We start from the raw sequence: 21,841 nt of genomic DNA on the forward strand, positions 1-21,841 counted from the left end.
CAATTAAAACAAGAGCTATTAAAAATACAGAAGCATCATTAACAAGACCAGAATTTGCCCCACCGTTCAGCCCTGGGAATAACCCCGTGCTCTCTATGAAACAGCAATATTAAGACTTCCCTTTGAGAGGATTCGTAATGTTTTGCAACGCAGCACAACTAAATCATCAGGCAGAAAGTGAACTGATGCAACCCACCTGCCAACGCGTTAGAGGCAGTATCTTTTCACAATGAAAGGATTTTTGTCCATGTCCAAACATAAACCAAACCATTGTTATATCCTTAAAAGAAGAGCAGCAGAAATGACAAGCATTCGTTCTTGACCATATTGGTACAGAATGGTTACTGCAAAGGACTCCGTTAATAGCATAGATGCATTCTGATATCAAATCTCATCACAGTTATCATACCACGGTGACAGTATCTCATAAATCACAGGGTCCAACTCTTACCACAATGGGAACTAGATACTTATCCCTACACCGAAGAAAGTTTTACCCAGTCAAAAATCAAAGGAAATGGGAGAAGTTACTTGGTGATTAGAAACTGTTAGATGCCTACTCTGCAAGTGACAATTTTGAAGCTATTTATCTCCTTTCTACAGGTTTAGCACTATACAAACACCACTTTGGCACTCTGCCAATTTATTAAAAGCAGCATAACTCCTGAAACAAGCCCAGCATTTACCCTCATGGATCTGCCAAATGAAATAAGGCATTTCTCACAATTCCTTCATCTTGAAGAAATTGCTGTGGAGAGACAAGGGAAGGAATGCAAAGGAAGCTCCAGTGTGGTAAGATTGTTCTGAGTTTTTTTTTTTTTTAATGCTTGGTTCTTTTCTGCTGCTGATACATCATCATTTTGGCATAAATGACTGTGTCAATCTACCTTCAAATTCCTATTTGCAAGCCACACAGAGAAAGTATCAAGGTATGTTTATTATTTTAAAAAATCACACATTTCAGGAAGTGAAATTAGTCTTGTCAGAAAGCAAATGTCACTGTTTGTAGTTCCTTCCTCCCCTGCAATGGGTCTTGCAACAAAAGTCTCGATGCTTGTTAACATATATTTTTTTAGGATTTCAGGATAAACCATCTCATTAACAGTGCAGATTTTTTTTTCCTCAATTTTCTTGGTCATCACCAAGTAGCAACAGGATGGGTTTTATATTTTCTGTAATCGTCCATGCAGAAAAATGCAAGCTCCGTTTCATTCGCTGAAATAAGAAAACACAGATATTTCACCTATTCGATAAAGACCAGCGTTTTTCCATCAGGGGAAAAAAAAATAGTAATAATTAAGCTGTCATTTAAGGCTGTTGTTGATTAACATCTTTTTACGACTGATCCCAATGGCAAGAAGAAATAGTAGGCTTGGCAGAAGGAACAGGGAAGCACCCTTGCTTAAAGACAAAATGCAAAACGAAGACATTGAGATAGCATTCCACAAGCTGAAAGCATTACTTCTTCTCTTTCATTGTATTATCGTTTCAAGACATAAGAAAATGGCTAAACCTGTATTTTAAAATTCCTTGTTCTATTTAGTGAGAAAGGAGGGAGGTTCCCCCTGAAATTAACCTGTAGCAGTAATAATTTAATACTTAGAGGATCAGTAGAATATTTTACAGGTCACTTTACATTCTCCCTCATGACCCATCAAATGCGAGACTGAAGCAGCTAATTTTTTCCCCCTGCCAATGATTAATTCATGAGGCTTCAACAATATGCAAAGTGAAAGACACAAATTGGCTTCTCCAGCAATACCTTCAAGTGTCTCTAATTATTCACAGGGGATCTGGCAGAGCTCAAGGAACCACAGAGGTTCAGAACAGGCACAGTTCTTCCCACCAGCAGGTCAAGGACTTCTTCTAAAACAGTAAGTCAGCAACATTACTAATTCAGAGCAGACACATCGCTGATGGAAAGTCATCACAATTAGAAGACAGTGGCAGCCTTCTGAAGTGTGAAGCGACCAAGTTCGCTTTTTAAAATTAAACTGTAAGTTAATGAAGTCTGCCTGTGTGTCAGGAAGAAAGGACCAAGGGGCGGGGAGAGCTATGATTGAATATTGACTAGGAAATCTGCAGAAAGAGAAAAAAGGGTCCTGGAGGAATCAAAAGTGAAAACAAGGCGCTTTGTATGGAACTTTTTGGGTGAACTGAACCCTGTTTAAACCTTGCTTATCTATTATTTATTGCTCCAAAACAGTTATTCTCACACGTTGTCTTTCTCCAATGAGCGAGCCTGTTCAGAAGCTCACATCTGGGTTTGTAGACCCTTGACGTCATTAGGAGCGAGCTTCAGATGTCTACCCTTATTCTAAAACTTCTACAAGTGAACAAAAATATTCTGTGCTTACTTAAATGCTAGATCTCTCCATTCAATTTTCTATCGAAAAAAGGAGATAAAGCGTCAATGCTTAGATGCTGCCCCCTTCTTTAGAGCGGGGTTCCTCCCAAAATTAGGTTGGGTGTCTCATTCTAGTGGATTTTTCAGAAAGGTATATAAACCTGGATTTTCTGGAGAGCTGTGATATATTTTTTATTTTTTATCATTAAATTTCCATACCATCCTCTCATCTAAGTGACTCTGCACTTAATAGACGCAGATGAGAGAAACCTTAACAGGGTGATAAGAGCAACTTCCCTGCTGTAGGTTAGGCTGCTCTACAAGGCACTGTTGCTTCCTTTTTCTAATGGTTATTATGATTTATGATTTTAATACATTATAATTATTCTTAAGGTTACAATCCTGGTTATTGTTATTCAAGTGAGATGAATTAAGCATTGTTGGACATATAAACCTCAGATAATAGATAAAAATGAATGTGTCTGATACTAATGCACTAAATATAAGAAAGTTGTGTTTCCTTTTTACCTACAAATCAGTGGTGGGATTCTATTTTTTTTACTACCGGTTCTGTGGGCATGGGTTGGTGGGCGTGGCAGGGGAAGGATACTGCAAAATCTCCAGTCAGAGGTGGTATTTGCTGGTTTTCCGAACTACTCAAAATTTCCACTACCGGTTCTCCAGAACTGGTCAGAACCTGCTGAATACCACCTCTGCTACAAACTAACTCCATCTTATAAAAAAATATTGTTCAAATCATTTCAAAACTACAGGTGAAACTCGAAAAATTAGAATATCGTGTAAAAGTTCATTTATTTCAGTAATGCAACTTAAAAGGTGAAACTAATATACGAGATAGACGCATTACATACTCATTACATTACATACAAAGCAAGGTAGTTCAAGCCGTGCTGTGTCATAATTGAGATGATTATGGCTTACAGCTCATGAAAACCCCAAATCCACAATCTCAGAAAATTAGAATATTACATGCAATCAATAAAACAAGGATTGTACATAGAACAATATTGGACCTCTGAAAAGTATAAGCATGCATATGTACTCAATACTTGGTTTGCGCCCCTTTTGCAGCAATTACTGCCTCAATGCGGCGTGGCATGGAAGCTATCAGCCTGTGGCACTGCTGAGGTGTTATGGAAGACCAGGATGCTTCAATAGTGGCCTTCAGCTCTTCTGCATTGTTCGGTCTCATGTCTCTCATCTTTCTCTTGGCAATGCCCCATAGATTCTCTATAGGGTTCAGGTCAGGCGAGTTTGCTGGTCAATCAAGCACAGTAATCCCACGGTCACTGAACTAGGTTTTGGTGCTTTTGGCAGTGTGGGAAGGTACCAAGTCCTGATGGAAACTGAAGTCAGCATCCCCATAAAGCTCGTCTGCGGAAGGAAGCATGAAGTGCTCCAAAATCTCCTGGTAGATGGCTGAGTTGACCCTGAACTTAATGAAGCACAGTGGACCAACACTAGCAGATGACATGGCTTCCCAAATCAACACAGACTGTGGAAACTTCACACTGGACTTCAGGCATCTTGCAGTGTGTGCCTCTCCATTCTTCCTCCAGACTCTGGGTCCCTGGTTTCCAAATGAGATGCAAAAGTTGCTTTCATCAGAAAAGACGATTTTGGACCACTGAGCAACAAACCAGTTCTGTTTTTCTTTAGCCCAGGTAAGACGCTTCTGACGTTGTTTGTTGTTCAGGAGCGGCTTGACAAGAGGAATACGACATTTGAAGCCCTTGGCCAGGATCCGTCTGTGTGTGGTGGCTCTTGATGCACTGACTCCAGCCTCAGTCCACTCCTTGTGAAAGTCCCCAACACTTTTGAATGGCCTTTTCCTGACAATCCTCTCCAGGCTGTGGTCATCCCTGCTGTTTGTGCATCTTTTTCTTCCACACTTTTCCCTTCCACATAACTTTCTATTTATGTGCTTTAATACAGCACTTTGGGAACATCCAACTTCGTTTGCAATTACCTTTTGAGGCTTTCCCTCCTTATGAAGGGTGTCGATGGTTTTCTACACAACTGTCAGGTCAGCAGTCTTTCCCATGATTGTGATTCCTGCTGAACCAGACTGAGAGGCCATTTAAAGGCTCAGGAACCCTTTGCAGGTGTTATAGCTTCATTAGCTGATTTAGAGTGGGACACTTTGAGTCTATAGAATATTGAACCTTTTCACAATATTCTAATTTCCTGAGATTGTGGATTTGGGGTTTTCATGAGCTGTAAGCCATAATCATCTCAATTATGCCACATCACGGCTTGAACTATCTTGCTTTGCATGTAACGAGTCTTTCTCATTTATTAGGTTCACCTTTTAAGTTGCATTACTGAAATAAATGAACTTTTGCAAGATATTCTAATTTTTCGAGTTTCACCTGTATCTTATTTGAATGATACATTCTCTTCTGTTGTCAGTTGAACTGTTTAGATAATTTTGAGTACTTTTAGAGGGTTTCATAACCACCCTTCCTTGAAGGCTTAAATCAAACAAATGCTAGAAAGGACAGCCTAGCCAGATAACACTCCATTTTTCCTCTCCTCTCTTCACCATCAAAGGTTGCATTTTCCTCAGGCCCTGCTAGATAAGACCCACCACTGATTCTTTTATGGAATACTTTTATGAATGCTTCCTCCCCTATATTCTTCTCCTCTGCTCCTCCCCATCTTTAGTTACACCTTGTATTTAATTCTAATTTTAATGTGATTTGGTTTGTTGGCTTGTAAAATTTATTAGCCGCCCTTCTTACTGCAAGGCAACTCTGCATGGCTCTTTTATTGATATATTTAGGGTTTCATTTTAATGCTGTAAGCTGCCCTGAGTCACCTTGTGGCAAGATGGGCAGCAAACAAATTTAATAAATAAAGACAGTCACTGAACAAGGACTGCCAAATCAATATTTTACCGGCACCCTACAGCCACCTGGTTTGGCCTATACAATCCTCTTTCTCTACATACCCCAGGGCAGTCTGCTTCAAAAATCTGGGTGGTTTCACCGCTACGCTTTATTAAACAGATGCCTCTCTCATGTCTCCTCACTAGTTTCCCCTTCTTAAATTTCCAACCAAACCGTCCATTTAAATGTTACTGAAAAGACGAAGCAAATGTAGTTCTAATAACCAAACTGTCAATCATTTAAAATTACTCTCCACAGAGTTCTAGGCATACCTTCTTTCCTTTTCTTTTCTTTAAAGAAATGCCTTCGTTAGCATTCTGTAGGGAGACACAGAGTGCCCTCAAGCCCAATGATTTGAATGTACATTAAGCCTCCTCTCCTGGCTCCTGAATAATTACCGGTTTGTACATCCAGCACCAGCAATAGTGTTTGCTTTTCGGCTGGCGATCCAAATACAGTCAGCTGTTCTCAGAATAATTGTAATTGGATACTGGACTATTTGACCACAACACGTCAAGTTGAATAACTCCACTTCATCTACTATCACACTGAGTACTGGCATACCCCAAGGCTGTGTGCTGAGTCCCTTCCTGTTCTCTCTCTTCACCTATGACTGCAAGCCTATGTATGGCTCTAACACCATTATCAAGTTCGCAGACGATACTACGGTGATCGGACTCATCATCAACGACGACGATTCAGACTACAGGGAGGAAGTGCAGTGCCTAGCTATGTGGTGTGCTGACAATAACTTATTACTCAACACTAACAAGACCAAAGAGCTCATTGTGGACTTCAGGAAAAAGAATGGTCACGCACATTCTCCTATATACATCAATGGGAGAATGGTAGAATGTGTCACCAACTTCAAGTTCCTGGGGATCCGCCTCTCTGAGGGCTTGTCCTGGCAGATTAACACCACTAGTCTGATTAAGAAAGCTCACCAGCGCCTCTTCTTCCTGAGATTACTGAGGAAGAATCACCTCTCTTCAGCTATTCTGACTAATTTCTACCGCTGCACAGTCGAGAGCATCTTAACTAGCTGTATCTCAATTTGGTATGGAAATTGCACTATAAAAGAAAAAAAGGCACTACGGAGGGTGGTGAAAACCGCCCAACGCATTGTAGGGATTCCACTTCCTGCCATTGTGGACATTCAGAGGAAACGATGTCTGCGTAAAGCCCACAGCATCGTTAAGGACCCTTTTCATCCAGCCCACAAACTGTCTACTCTTCTTCCATCTGGGAGGAGGTTCAGGTGCCTGCAGTGTAAGACCAGCAGGCTAGGGAACAGCTTTTACCACACAGCGGTTTCCTTGGTGAACTCCTCAGTTCGTTTGTCTCCACACATATGCTGATGCTTCTCTTGATAATATATGATGTATTTTATATAATTCTCTGTGCATTTGTATTTATATTCAATGTGTCCATAAACATTTTGTACAGTTGTATTTGTTCATATATGTGCAGTCACACTTATCTTTGTGTATTCGTGTACATACATTTTGTTGTGTTTTCCATTGACATAGTCATAGATGCCTTGCATATTTGCATACATATATTTATATTTTACTGTTGTTTTGCACTTCTGGTTGGATGCTAACTGCATTTCGTTGCCTGTATCCACAGCAATGACAATAAAGTTGAATTTAATCTAATCTAATCTAAAGGCCAGCACAATGAACCGCATCTTCTGTCAATTCAAACGAGCAACCTACCTACACCAGCTGCTCTCAAGGTGCTGTCTTCTGGCAAAATGAGTTTGTCATCATCCTCTAAACTCACAACAAGTTCATTGGTCTAGAAACATGGGGAAAGGAAGGGTGGAATGAGAGAAGTCGATATTTTCCAAGATCAAGAGGAAAAAAACGTTAGAACGATCTAGAGCGGAGGTGGGGAAATATGGGCCCTTTATGACTTGTGGACTTCAACTCCCAGAATTCCTGAGCCAGCCATGCCACAGCATAGAAAAACTCAAAGAAGCAGTGCAAGATTGGGAAATGTGGAGACCTGGACTATAGAGAACCGGACACGACAGAATGGATAATATCATCATCATCATCAGAAGGAAATAAAGAAGCAATGATAAACGCACCTTAGAGCCATGTGCTTGATGGATAATCTTCATTGTGTCTGAAAGAGATTGTTTACTTTGAGACAGGTTTGATCTTAAACACTTATGGACACCTCCCTGATTTTGTACATGCTTCATTCATTCTGCAAAGTATTACTTTTATTCATTTTACTAGAATTCGTTAGATATCACAGTCAGAAACATAAAACCACTTCCTCTTGAAGTGATGCCACTTGGGATAAATGTAGACCCATAAAACAAGAAGGAAACCTCAATGAATCAATGGATCTCAACTAAGAGTACAGAAGATTACAGCCAGTCATTATTTATTTCATTATGATTAATTGGAACACTGGCTTTAGAATTTGTTTCAAAGGTTTTTAGGTTTAAATTATATAATTATACGCCACTTATATTTGTCTGTTTCATTGAAGCAGCATAAAAGCTGTATAAACAAATTAAATCAATGCAATTGGTATAAATACATCCTTGCATGGGTTTTAACTATTAATTTGTGGCAAAAAAAGATCATAAAATTGGGCAAAACTCACTTAACAACTGTCTTGCTTAGCTCAATTGTCATAACTCGAGGACCACCTGTATCAGGCTTTAGATAATTTAGAAATCAAAACTAATACTTTCCCCCAAATTAACAGATATTTCCATATTTATCTTTGGGCAATACTGTAAAGTTTAATAAGCAAATTTCTGTTTATCTGACCTTGCTTTCTTAACCATCCAGAGTAGATCTAACAGGAGGATAAATTTATTCCTTTGGCACCAATCCATCAAGGTAGACCTTAACTCTGCATCACTTTTTATTATCTTTGTAAATGCAAGATATGTTTAATATTTCCAAAAGAGGGGGGAAAAACTACACTATTTTCACCATAAAGAGAAAGTTAATCAGATCCTCAAGGGCTCTCCTCTACTTTCTATCCCCCTGCATCATTTTAAAATAAAAGTATTCAGTGGAATGAGAAAACAATGGGACTAAATTGTATCAACTATATTAATCAATACCTTGTGATTTCAAGTCATTATCAGATTGCGGAAGAAACTAGCATCTATTAAAAGACCACTTTGGGTTTTTTGTAACACTAATACACAATTTGTTGGTTTAATAATAAAAATAATAAATAAAAACAAATAAAACTTGAAAACATACTCACTCCTATCCAACCTTTATTCTCAGTGTACCATGCAAGGGCTTTACTATAGAACTCTGCCACCTACTGTCTCTTAATCTTAATAGGTTGGTTATACAATTTTGTCAATTCTTACAATATATTTTTTTGGGGGGAAAACCTCTTAAGTCATTTTAGTATATTTTGCTCCTTTTAAAAAAAACCTGCAAAAAAGTGATGCAAATTTTCCTGGGAAAATTTTAACATTTATACATTTTAGCACTATATTCTCAGAATTAGTTAAATACTATATAAGAGACATTCCTAATCCATCTAAGCACAGATATAATTTTTTACTTGTCCAAAGGGATGTGCATTATTATTTTTTAAACATTTGCCACTCTTCTTACAACAACATGGTCCATTACATTATAACATGCAAATTTGTTTACTGAAAAACCTGGCATGGTTATTAAGTGAATGTTAATAGATATACAGCTAAACACTTAATTGTTTCAAACCATCGCATACCTGTATAATTGACATAATTGGATTCTTACAATTGATTTATCTTTTATTTTACTGATTCATTTTGATTTAAATATTACTTCATCTAGCAAATTCATCTTAGAATCCTATTTGTTTATCTCTGCTCTCATTTGTGCCTTACTTACTATGTAAATTCTTTCAGCACATAATTCTTATTCTTTGCTTCCGGCTCCTACTTGATTCCCCCTTCTTGACCTCACAATTAGTTGCTGGCTATTGAAATGCAGAAGCATGGAAGAAACTGAGTTCAAAGGATTGTGGGTCATGGCTGGCATTTCAGCATGGAAGTCAAGTCCAAAAAGCATTTTGGGATATTACAAAAATCATTCCCCAAGGACAACTCTGATAATTAATACAATGAATGAATAACATACAGGCGAATGTGGAAGTTGAATGCCAGGATACAACTCCAGAAGGAAAAGTTCTCAGTACAATGGAATTGCAGTGCCTCATATTTTTCAATCAGTCAATCAGAATAAAGCTGGAAGGGACCCTGGAGGTCTTCTAGTCCAACTCCTTGTTCAGGAAGGAGGGAGAGCGTATGCAATTAGAGGCAAGTGACTGTCCAGTCTCTTCTTAAAAACCTCCAGTGATGAAGCACCTACAACTTCAAAGGCAAGTTGTTTCACCAGTTAATTTTTAGGAAATTAGGAAGTTTATCCTTTATTCCAGGTTGTTTCTCTCTTGGATTAGTTCCCATCCATTGTTTCTCGTCTTGACTTCTTGTGCTTTGGAAAATAAATTGATCCCCTCTTCTTTGTGGCAGCTCCTCAAATACTGCAATAGTGGTATCATGTCATTCCTAGTCCTTTTTTTTTCTCTACACTAGCCATACCCAGTTCCTGCAACCGTTCTTCATGTTTTTGTCTTCAGGCCTTTAATCATCCTAATTCAGACCTGTCAAAGTGGTGGCTCACGGGCCGGATGAGTCACACACAGGCCACACCCCACCCCGGCTCCCCAAAGTCAAAAAACACCTTGCCATACATCACGATATGTCACATGACGGGATAGTTTGACGCCCAGGTCCTAGTTGCTCTTCTCTGCACTTTTTCCAAAAGTTCAACATCTTTTTTTGTAATGTGGTGACCAAAACTGGATGTTGCATTCCAGGTGTGGTCTTATGTGGTCTTACTAGGTTTTTTTTAAAGTGGTACTAATACTTCACATGATTTTGATTCTATGCCTTTGTTTATACCAGGGGTCTCCAACCTTGACAACTTTAAGCCTGGAGGACTTAAAGGGAATTGAAGTCGTCCAGGCTTAAAGTTACCAAGGTTGGAGGCCTCTGGTTTATACAACCAAGGAAGTATTCGCTTTCTTTATTGCTGCTGCACACCGCTGGCTCATGTTTAAGTGACCGTCGACTAGCACTCCAAGGTCCCTCTCACAGTTCCTGTTTTTGAGGCAGGTTTCATCTAATCTCTTCTTGTACCTTTGGTTTTTCCTGCCTAGGTGCAAAACCTTGCTTTTCTCTACATTAAATTTCATTTTGTTGGATTTTTTTTTTTCGATTTTTTTAAAATTTGGATAGGAAACATTTTGTCAGGAATGAGTTTTCCTGGTCTTGCCAGGAATCCAACATTGTTGGTACGAGTGGGGAGATGGCAGCTAACAAGTCACAGAATTCAGTGCGAACAAGAATGTTATTAACAGAATAACAGAGTTGGAAGGAACCTTGGAGGCCTTCTAGTCCAACCCCCTGCTTAAGCAGGAAACCCTATACTATTTCAAGCAAATGGTTGTCCTATCACTTCTTAAAAACCTCCAGTGTTGAAGCACTCACAATTTCTGGAAAGATCATTAAACGTTAAAAGAAAAGACCATGTCAAACTACATCCCTTCAACTTGTCTAGACCTCCAGAATGACAGCAGGTGTATCTCTGAATCAGTTGGCAGTGGTATAATACCATTCTCTGTGTTTTTAAGTCTATGACAGGTTCAGAATCAGGAGCCTCTTGTCTCTAGCAACCCAACCCAACACCTGCAGTTGTATAAGCAACCCAACACCTACAATTGGCCTAGTGGCACATCTTAGTAGTGATTTGGTCATAATTCAAACAGCTGATGCATTGCCAAGGATATTTTTTGAGTAAAACTTGGTCTCCATTCCCCAACATCTGGTGTCATGCCCTTGGTAGAGTCAGGCTTGCGGGAGAGGAGGAACAGCCAACAGGGAGTGGAGGTGTGGCTCCAGAGGTTGTGGAGGAGGCTGGGGAAGGGTAGAGGCTGGCTGGGCAGTCAAGAGGAAGAACCTGGCCCATCCCCTCTTCATCCTAGGACACTCAGGCAGGAACGGAGAAGGAAACAACTTGGCTTACGAGAGAGGAAGCGGCCATGATCTCCCTCATGAGTTGCAGCTGGGGAGAATAGTATATAAGAGCGATTTTACAATACAGAGTTGCCAGAAGTAAAGCGTGTTATTTTGGGCTGAAGTTATCTTGGTTGGCGTCCTTCCAACAGACTGTGCCTTGTTATCTCCTTGAATTTGGTAATTATTTATCCTGGTCAGTTGTGGAATTTCCTTCATTGTAGTTTGTTTTGGGTTTTTTTTTATTTCACCTCTATCTGTTCATTAAGTTAGGACTGTATTGCTTTCTTTTAAAGACTATTTTTGAATAAGTTTTATCTCCAACTGAGAATTATTGAATAGTAGGGGCCAAGTTGAAGGCATTAAAGGACATTTATTTATGTTTTAGATTTTGTTATGTTTGTGTTACACTCTGGGTCATCATACCTGGAGATGTTCTGATGACGTGTCTTGCAATAACGTGGGTACCCAGACACTTGATCCTTTGTTATGCGACATTATTTCTGACATTTCTCTACTTTCTGTCCCCTCCACAGGTATCATACTAGAGAACATGTATTGTTCTCTTGATCTTAATGATCAAATTTGATTGATAGAAATGATTAATGCTGCCATCGTATTGGTGCAGATCAAAAATGTAGACCCCATCATTAATAACTCACCAACCTTGTCCAGTGATGGAGTAGGTTTCTCTGGTTCCTATCAAGAAATCTTTTCCATCTTAGAAATCTTTTTCACTAAGACAACTACTAGCCAGCTCCAGGGAAAAGCCAATTCAGTTATGCTGTTTACTCAAGAGGAAGCAAATGGAAATTCTTCCTTCAATAGTTTTACTCATAGGAATACATGCATTAAAGACTGGTAACATTGACCAGCATGAGCATTACTAAATCAGTAAGATTGCAAGCCTTTATTTATTGATTTAGGATTAGGATTTTAAAATCAGAGGCAAATTAAAAGAGAGAAAATGGGAAAAAAGAAAGAAAAGAAATTAAGTTGTCTTCAGAAATAATTGATTTCTATCACTGGCTTCCCCAGCACAAGGTCTCCTACAGTAAATCCATTTCTACAGTTCAGATAATTGAGACATAAAATTAAATGTACACCACATCTACCGTATTTGCCGGCGTATAAGACGACTGGGCGTATAAGACGAGCCCCCAACATTTCCACTCAAAATATAGTTTTTGTTATATACTGCAGTATAAGACGACCCCCACTTGGAGGCATGCTTTTCAAGGCAAAAAGTCGTCTCATACGCGGCAAATCGATGTAAGTTGTAACACTTGGGGTATTCTGGATATAATTCTTGATTGACACCCCAACCCCTTTCCCCCAAACTTACAAAGCCACCAAAATGCTTTAGAGAGCAGCTTCGCCTTTCTCAGGCTGGCACTCAATTCCTCTCCCTTTCTTTGTGACAGCCCCGTGTGCGTGCCATCGGGACTCCAAGGGTGGGGGATGGACAGCTGCCAACTCTCTCTCTCTGTGTGTGTGTGTGTGTGTGTGTGTGTGTGTGTGGTGTGGAGGGTAATTCCGGCTATCTCTGGCCTCCGCTCGGTTTTAAAGTCGCTTGGCCGGTTCCCAAGTCGCAGCGCGCTGGCCGGGAGACGCGGCGCCGGGTGGAAGCCCGGTGCAGGGGAGGCAGATCTTTCTCTCTTAAGCGGGGAGGAGGAGGAGGGGACAAGAGGAGGGATGGGACGGGACAGGGGGCGGGAGGAGGCGCCCGCCTTCTTCCACCGCCCACCGGACCCTTTTCTTCCCAAGGGGACCCTGGAAAGCAGCTCGGGAGCCGGGTGGCCCTGCCCAGCGGGGTCCCATCAGGAACTTCCTGAGGACACCCCCCCGCCCCAAGCACAGCCCTCCCGGTCTTTCAAAGAGGGAGGGAGAAGCGGGAGGAGCAAATTGCTGCCCCCGCCCCGCTGCCCAGAAGGAGGGGCGCCACAGTCCACCCTCACCACCTTCTCCCCCTCCCACTCCCTGGGCCATTACGCGGCTCGGGGCTGGCTGGGCGACGGCCCCGCCAGAGACCCTCCCGCTCCACCCCCACCCCACCTCCAGATTGGCCTCCGCATGCGCCCGAGCCGGGCGGAGGGGTGGGTGGGTGGGTGGGAGGAGGAGGAAGAGAGACTCCGGCTGGGCTTGAAGGGGCTTCGCAAGTTGCGGAGCTCCGCCCCCGTCGCTCTTGCACCGAGTGACAATGTATTTACCAGCGTATAAGACGACCCCCCCACTTGGAGGCATGTTTTTTAGGGCAAAAAAGTCGTCTTATACGCCGGCAAATACGGTAATCAGTGGCTCCACTGATCCTTACTAAATAATTCCCTGGTCTCCAGTCCTGACTTTTATGGGTTAAATCTTCAAAGAAAGTTTGAATGAATTAGAAAACCAAGCCAAATTGATATCCATGCTTTCATGGATCGTCCCTTACTTTATTCAAAGCAGAATTTGTGTTAATATTTAAAGGTGGTTTTAAAAATAAGGAAACAAAATTACCATATGTATGTTTTCTGAAAGGTGGCAAAAGTTCTGTCCTCAATATAATATCTAGAGGGGGAGCAAAAATGAAAATCAACATTTAATCAACATTTCAAAATCAAAATCAACATTTTCCCTTACATTTAGCACTGTACATAAGCACCTGGATCATTATCTTAGACCAAGAGAAAAGATAAAAAGCAGGAAAAATGAATAGAAAAATGTTTTTCAATACCAGTCAAACTCCACCCAATCCAAGGGAACCAACTTACAAATGAAGTCAAATAGGTGGCCATGAGATGTTCTCCCAAAGGGACCAATAGGTGGCAGCACCTAGTCACACTTTCACTGATCTTGAAAGATTAAACGGGGTCCAACCTGGCGGAGTCCTCAGATGGGAGCCCACCAGAATTATCGGCTAGACTGAGAAAGCGTCGCCCAAGGTCAGGGGTGGTGCTGCTGGGGGTTCGCAAGGAACCTAGCTAAGATTCTGTGCAGTTTGGAGAACCCTCGTATTCCACTCCTGGCCATCCCACCCGGCCTCTCCCAGGAGTCCCCAGGCAGCCCGTTTTGGATGCAGGTAAATGCAGGGCGTTGCACGGAGGCTAGGGGAGGGCGAAACATGGGCCTCCCGGAAGGCCAGAAATGGGCCTGTTTCCGGCTTCTAGAGCAGGGGTCTCCAACCTTAGCAACTTTAAGTCTGGAGGACTTCAACTCCCAGAATTCCCCAGCCAGCAAAGCTGGCTGGGGAATTCTGGGAGTTGAAGTCCTCCAGACTTAAAGTTGTCAAGGTTGGAGACCCCTGTTCTAGAGAGCCCCCGGAGCCCAGAGAGACCGTTTCGCCCTTCTGGAGGCTTGAGGAAAGCCTCCAGAGCCCAGGGAGGGCAAAAACGCCCTCCCCTGCCCTGGTGCAGGAGGCCCATTAGGCCATGCCCACCATGGCCACGCCCACCCAGCAACCAGGCAGAGAGCCATTTGCTAAAAATTTTGAAGCCCACCCCTATGCAAGATGGCAGTGACAAAACACTCCCTGTTCTCACCCAAACCTGGTTGTAAGAGAGTATACACAAGACGAAGGTAACAGCACAACCTTTTGACTGTTTCATGAACGAATCCTGTTTCTTCACAGATAAAAGGCTGCTTCCAACTAATTAGCTCCGACAAGAAAGAATAACAGATAAAGTTCCTAAGCAATAAACCAAAGAGTCTCCAAACACTAACTCAGATATTCTAACGTCCACCAGGCTCCAGTATCAAACTTCTTTGCCTTCTGCAAAGAACTGTGGTTTCTCAGCTGGCTTTTATGATCTCAGGGAGGGGCCATTACCTTCCAGCCTTACTCCCAAGTCGCCCGTGCTGCCGCAGCTGCTCTTTCCTTGAGCAGCCCTGCACGCATGCGCGCTGGGCACGGGCTCCTCGGGGGCCACTTCATCACTGCTGCCAGCCTCCACAATCCAGGCATGATATTCTGCTCTGAAAAAAAAATCGGGGCTGGCCAAGAGACCCCGCCGCGCGCGCCCGGGGAGCGGCCACTTTCCCTCGCCAGGGCCGGGTGGTGGTGTGTTGCACGGAGGCTGGTCTGTGGCTGGCCCAGCTCCCTTTTCCTGCCGCTCAGTGGCCTCCGCTCGCACCGCCCGGGCTCCGCTCAGGTATCCGGCTGGGGCTGTCAGAAGTTGCTACCGCCGGCGCAGCTCACGCGGCTCCAGTCCCGCGTTGCCTCGGGAAGGAAAGGCAAAACCAGGAGCCGCTGCTGCCGTTGCAAGCGCCGCCGCGCTCTTCCTTTTGCCTTTCCCTTCCTGAGGCAACGCGGACTGGGCGCGCGGAGCCACGCCAGCAACTCCTGACTCGGGGCCTCCGAGGGGAGGGGAAGGAGGAGAAGAAGGGGTGGGGGGAAAGGGGGCGATTCCCAAAAATATCGAATTCCGATTTTAATCGGAAGAATATCATGCCTGACAATCTCCAAAGGCAGCATTCCACTCCCTGATGGTCCTGGCCCCATCCCTGCATCACACACAGGCCCCTCACCTGAGTCCTCACTCTCAGAGACCTCATCCATCCACACCTGTTGCCGGCAAACCACAACACTCCCAAGAAAACTGGTCAGCTGTATCTATGTAGATATCAGAGACTGATATCATACCGATGAAGATTGTCATATTTTAATAAAGTCATGCTCGAGGCGGGCTTGATGTCTGTTGACTACATGGGTCTTCTGCAGAGTTTTCATGGTAATAGCATGGAAGGTTTGCGCCATTTTCAGGTTTGGTGTATGGGGGTGGGGTTCACTTTTACATCCAATACAAGTGGTTTTCAATTAACAACCCCTCATTCGATGATTGTTTAAACTCACAACAGTGCTGAATGAGCGCCAGCTACTAGCCCTCGTACTGATGATGTCACCGAGTCTTGAAATCACATCGTTGGTTCCCTTGGATTGGGTGGAGTTTGACTGGTATTGAAAAACATTTGGAAACCTTTCCTACCGGTTTCCAACAAGCAAGTCAGTAAGGACATCGGCAGGACATGATAAGCCAGAATCATATAAGGACTCTTCATTTAATGACCCAACTAATCCTTTCTTTACAAAGTAACCCAGGACTGCCATTGCTAAGTGGTGTAATCGTCTTATTTTTCAACTTATGCCCGCGCCATTTAACCATGGAGTTTCTGGTTCCAATTAGCACTGTGGGATCCTTGGTGCTCTCTGAGCTTGGTTGTTTTTTTGCAGACGTTTCAATATTCAATTAGATCAGTGGTCGCCAACCAGTGGGCCAGGGACCACTGGTGGTCCACAAGAAAATTTTGGTGGCCTGCAGAGAAATATCACCCCCAAAGCAATTAATCCAAGCTGTACAGGAGCACAAGGCTGCGCTGCCCACATGGCCTGTGGGAACACAGGATTTGCGTCACTTGCATTGTGAACAACATGAGATAGGGGAGGAGGGAAAGGGCAGAGGGGGGAAACTTGCCCCACTCACCCCACATGATTCGCCTGGCCACCGGGCTGCTTCTTTCCACTTCTTTCTTCTTCTGCTTTTAGCTGCACACAACGAAAGCATCAAAAGTCTTTCTTTCTCTCCCCCAAACTCTTCCAGAAATGAGTCTTTGGGACCCTGCAAGGCATCCTGCTCCAAGAGGCTGCACCGGTGCGACAAATCTCACAAAGATTCACTTCTGGCAGAGTTTGGGGAGAGAAAGAAAGACTTCTGCTGCTTTCCTTGCATGAAGCCAAAAGTCTCTCTCTCTCCCCCCCCCTGAGAACGGAGCTGGAGATGGTATCCTGAGATTCCCAAATAAAGAATGATCCATCGGTAGGAAAACAGGGTGGGGAATTTTCCTGCAGACTTTTTGGGGGGATTTTCCCAGGGTCTCTGGTCCACAGGATTTAAAATTATGAGTTTGGTGGTCCCTGAGGTCCAAAAGGTTGGCAACCCCTGAACTAGATAACATCATCAGTGTGAGAAGGGAGTGGGTTTGCTCTCATTTTATATACTAGTGGCTTGCCCTTTCACTATTGGTAAGAGTAGTCTTGGTGTTTCCTTGATTAAGCTGTTGCTTACTGTTAACTTGTTTGTCTGAATTGTTAGTTCCTTCATTGGAATATTGTTTACTTTTTGATTGTTAGCATTGTTAAATGAGGACTACCTGTAAATACAGGTAACCTATACAATGGATACAACCATCATATTACTGATTATAAGCAGGGGTCTTCAAACTTGACAGCTTTAAGACTTGTGGACTTCAATTCCCAGAATTCTTCCTCCAGTCATGTTAGCTCAGGAATTCTGGGAATTGAAGTCCACAAGTCTTAAACTTGCCAAGTTTAAAGACCCTTGGATTATAGACTGAAATGTTATAATTCAGAATCTGCTGTAACTTGTTGTTTGTTTGTTTGGAGCCTTTAAGTCAGCATTGACTCCTAGTGACTGCTTGCCTGCAGTTTTCTTGGCAAAATTTTCCAGAAGTGGTTTGCCATTGCATTTTTCTAGGATGAAGAAAGAGTGACTGGCCCAAAGTCAGTTGGCTTCCTGCCTAAGAGAGGACTAGAACTCACTATCTCTCTGTTTCTAGCCTGGTGTCTTAATTAAACTGGCTCTCATAATGTCTTAATATATGGTACTGTTAAAAAAAATGTTGCTTTGTAGATTGATTATCCCCGAGAAAGCAAATATTCTGAGAGAAATAAAGCTTTACTGAGTTTGACTTTTCCAAATCATGGTCCAAGAGAAACACTGTAGGAACAAAGGAAATAATCAAATCAGACAACTGGCCCAACCAACACATGACTGATGTCCTGGCTGGCTGGCTGGTTGGCTGCAACACTGTAGTTCTGGTCATTTTTTTCTCTCCAGCTTGTCTAAATATGCATTTTGCAGGCAAAAAATGTACATGCTCCAATTCTTCTGCCAGAGAGCTGTCAGCAAACTCCCTTTTCCCTTTTCTCCCCACCTTGGTTCTGTCAATTAGTCTTTCAGTGCACTGACCAGCAAAGTCAACCTTCACAGCTTCTTACCTTTCTTCACAAACGCAATGAATTCTTTTACAGTCTGGTCCAGGTTAACATCACGGTACAAGACGGGCCTGAAATTACGATGCTCAAAAGAGCGAATAAGACGAACGGTAACTATCACACTTTCGGGTGACATGTGAAATTAACCGCAAATTACCTGGAAGGCAAAACAAAAAAAACCACACCCCATAATAAAACATTGAATTACTGCCTGAAAGAACTGGTCTTCTTTGGCAAAGAATATAAGAGACCAGCTAAGAGGCGCAAAGAGATTTTTAGAAGGTTCATAATTATTTCATTCATTGACAGTCATCCTTATTTCAGAAATTCAGAAACATTTGAATACTATTTTGGAAAGAAGCATTAAAAGCTGCATAAAGAAAAGGAGCCCTTAAACAGTGATGTTAATTTTTTTTAAAAAACTTCTTTGTGGATACTGACCTACTCCACCTTCATATTATTTCTCTCACCGCCCATTACTTTCCCTTATCGGTTCCTCCTCTGCCCCTTTAATTTTTTTTCATTAACGATCTTCTCAGCAGATCCCAAATTTTGTATCATATTATTTTATATGACACAGGAAGTTCACAGAGTGCATCTACCTTGGGACAGAATCCTAGGGTTATCTGATCTGGCCTGCAAAAGTCCAAACGACCAGTAGGGGGCAACAAAAAGGACCTTCCATTTTGAGCCACTGTCTAGCCATGATCCAGATTCCTTCAGACCTCATCTGGTAACCCAGTGGTGTATTAACCAGTGGTGGGATTCAAATTTTTTTTACTACCGGTTCTGTGAGCGTGGCTTGGTGGGCGTGGTGTGGCTTGGTGGGCATGGCAGGGGAAGGATACTGCAAAATCTCCATTCCCTCCCCACCCCACTAACCTGCTTTCCAGCTCCGTTCTCCTGTGCAGGGCAACAAAAGAAGAACCACCAATCAGCTGGGACTCAGGAGGCAGAGAATAGATGGGGGCGGGGCCAGTCAGAGGTGGCATTTACCTGTTCTCCAAACTACTCAAAATTTTCGCTACCGGTTATCCAGAACTGGTCAGAACCTGCTGAATACCATCTCTGGTATTAACTATTAAGCAGACTAAGCAAGGGCTTAGGGCACCAGGCTCAAAGGGGACACCACAAAAACTTTTATGTAGCCTACTTGGCTTCGTTTGTACAGTACAGGGGGCAGCAAGATTTGTCACACACGCACCAGTGAGCCTTAATCCGCCACTGCTGGTACCTCTAGTAGTGTTAAGGTAAAATGTCAAACTGCTTTATTACATAAGAAAACATTGATATTGCCACCCCTCATGTTAAAGCATACAAGTTCCATGATGCATCACTGCACATTCCCCTCCCACCAGGTTTTGAACCCCCCTCTCTCCCCCTCCCTCCCTCTCTCTCTCTCCCTCCCTCTCTCTCCCCCTCCCTCTCTCTCCCCTGCCTCCCTCTCTCTCTCCCTCTCTCTCTCTCTCCCCCCTCCCCCTCTCTCCCCTCCTCCCTCTCTCTCTCCCCTGCCTCCTCTCTCCCTCTCTCTCCCCCTCCCTCTCTCTCTCCCCCTCCCCTCTCTCTCCCCCTCCCTCTCTCTCCTCTCTCTCTCTCCCTCCCTCTCTCTCTCCCCTCCCCCCACCCTCCCTCTCTCTCCCCTCCCTCTCTCCCCTCCCTCCCTTCTCTCTCTCTCCCCTCCCTCCCTCTCCCCCTCCCTCTCTCTCTCTTTCTCTCCCCCCACCCTCCCTCTCTCTCTCCCCCTCCCTCCCCCTCTCTCTCCTGGAAGAATGATGTACCTAAGAGAGAACACAGACATAATGTAAGTTTACATTTCTACAATAAAAAAAATTACTCTGACCATAAACATTTTTTAAAGTTAATTTTGGCTAAATCCATTAAAGGCTATTAACAAGTAGTGAGTGCCATAGTAATCCAACCATTATACACACACAAAAGACCATACAAAACTGGAGAGGGCGGTCATAATAAATCGTTATAAAGTTCCTATTTGCACGTGTATTTCGGCGTACGTGTGTGTGTGTGTACATGCATGACGGAAGCCTCCTGCGAGCTCACCACTGCAAACACAGCATCACAACTATACGGAGCAGCGTTTAACTGACTTATTTTCCCAGCAGAATACTGTTTTTATTTAACTCCAATAGGCTTTGCTTAAAAATGCCTCTTCCTTCCCCCCGCCCCCCAGTTGCGAGCACCGGCTTTCCCAAGTGCTAACGCCTCCCAACTCCAAGCCCGCAGGAGGCAACCCGTCTCCACCTCGCTTTCAGCTTCATCGCAACGCCCGTCATTCTACCTCCGAAAATCAGCCACCAACTCCCGGCGACAGCTTCGCCGAAGAATCCTACAGCTTCCTCCCAAGCGAGTCAAGGGCCTCACTGCCTCGCCTCGCCGGTTCGCCCCGCGGCGAAGTCACTCAAATGAATCCCGCCCCTGCCTTAGAATCACGTGGCCAGAAGGCTTCCTCCGCTGGTTCCTCGCCTATCGCCGGTCATTTCCTGGTGGAGAAAGAAGGCTCGTCTTCTCCGGTTCTCCGACTCTCTCGCCGGCGATTAACTGCTCCTCCCACTTTTTGCGTTCCACCCAATGACAGAGCTTAGAATTCCCTTTCCCTTTTTTTGCGACCACTCTCCGCCCCTCTCACCAACGATTGGCTGTTCCTCTTACTTCTTGCGTTCCACCCAATGACAAAGGTTAGAATTCCCTTTCCCTTTTTTACGACTACGCTCCGGCCCTCACACTGGCGATTGGCTTTTCCTCCCCCTTTTGTCTTCCACCCAATGACAAAGCTTAGATGGATAGATAGAATTCTTTATTGGCCAAGTGTGGTTGGACACACAAGGAATTTGTCTTGGTGCAAATGCTCTCAGTGTACATAAAAGAAAAGATACATTCATCAAGAATCATAAGGTACAACACTTAATGATAGTCATAGGATACAATAAGCAATTAAATCATACTAGTCAATATAAATCGTAAGGATACAAGCGACAAAGTTACAGTCATACAGTCACAAGTGGGAGGGGATGGGTGATAAGGAGTGACTAACAGTAATAATAATGCAGAGTTTGTAATAGTTGGACAGTGTTGAGGGAATTATTTGTTTAGCAGAGTGATGGCTTTCGGGGAAAAACTGTCCTTGTCTCTAGTTGTTCTGGTGTGCAGTGCTCTATAGCATCGTTTTGAGGGAAGGAGTTGAAACAGTTTATGTCCTGGATGAAATTCTAGAACTAGAAAACCTTGAATTACGCCGTCTTCGGTCTGATTTAAGCATGGTATATAAAATCATACATTGCAATGTCCTACCTGTCAATGAATACTTCAGCTTCAACCATAACAACACAAGAGCACACAATAGATACAAACTCAAAGTTAACCGCACCAAACTTGATTGCAGGAAATATGACTTCAGCAATAGAGTGGTCAATGTCTGGAATACTCTACCCGACTCTGTAGTTTCTTCCCCAAACCCCAAAAACTTTAACCTTAGACTGTCTACTATTGACCTCACCCCTTTCCTAAGAGGTCTGTAG

General features: G+C 43.2%; 1 protein-coding gene across 11 annotated transcripts; it reads right to left on the reverse strand.

Moving 5' to 3' along the window:
* Positions 1 to 919: 919 nt before the first annotated feature.
* C1H2orf76 (chromosome 1 C2orf76 homolog) lies at positions 920 to 20,880 on the reverse strand. 11 transcript variants are annotated; one of them, XR_015746555.1, is made up of 7 exons: positions 20,568 to 20,845; positions 18,312 to 18,465; positions 13,817 to 13,867; positions 7,355 to 7,392; positions 6,978 to 7,059; positions 2,217 to 2,326; positions 920 to 1,215 (listed from the first exon to the last, which is right to left on the reverse strand). XR_015746555.1 is itself a non-coding variant. In XM_087950158.1 (7 exons), the coding sequence occupies exons 2-6, from the start codon at positions 18,442 to 18,444 to the stop codon at positions 1,775 to 1,777; spliced, it is 396 nt and encodes a 131-aa protein (XP_087806284.1). In that variant the 5' UTR covers positions 18,445 to 18,465; positions 20,746 to 20,880; the 3' UTR covers positions 920 to 1,215; positions 1,763 to 1,774. The 11 variants fall into 11 exon arrangements, 9 of the variants coding, with proteins under 9 accessions (XP_087806284.1, XP_087806283.1, XP_087806282.1 ...); XR_015746554.1 differs by having other exon boundaries at positions 20,605 to 20,841; XM_087950158.1 differs by lacking the exon at positions 2,217 to 2,326 and adding an exon at positions 1,763 to 1,866 and having other exon boundaries at positions 20,746 to 20,880.
* Between the last annotated feature and the right edge of the window lie 961 nt (positions 20,881 to 21,841).

This window comes from Notechis scutatus, chromosome 1 (assembly GCF_049901735.1).
Source record: "Notechis scutatus isolate UNSWTSFEM ecotype Mainland chromosome 1, rNotScu1.2, whole genome shotgun sequence".
NCBI classification, from domain to species: domain Eukaryota; kingdom Metazoa; phylum Chordata; class Lepidosauria; order Squamata; family Elapidae; genus Notechis; species Notechis scutatus.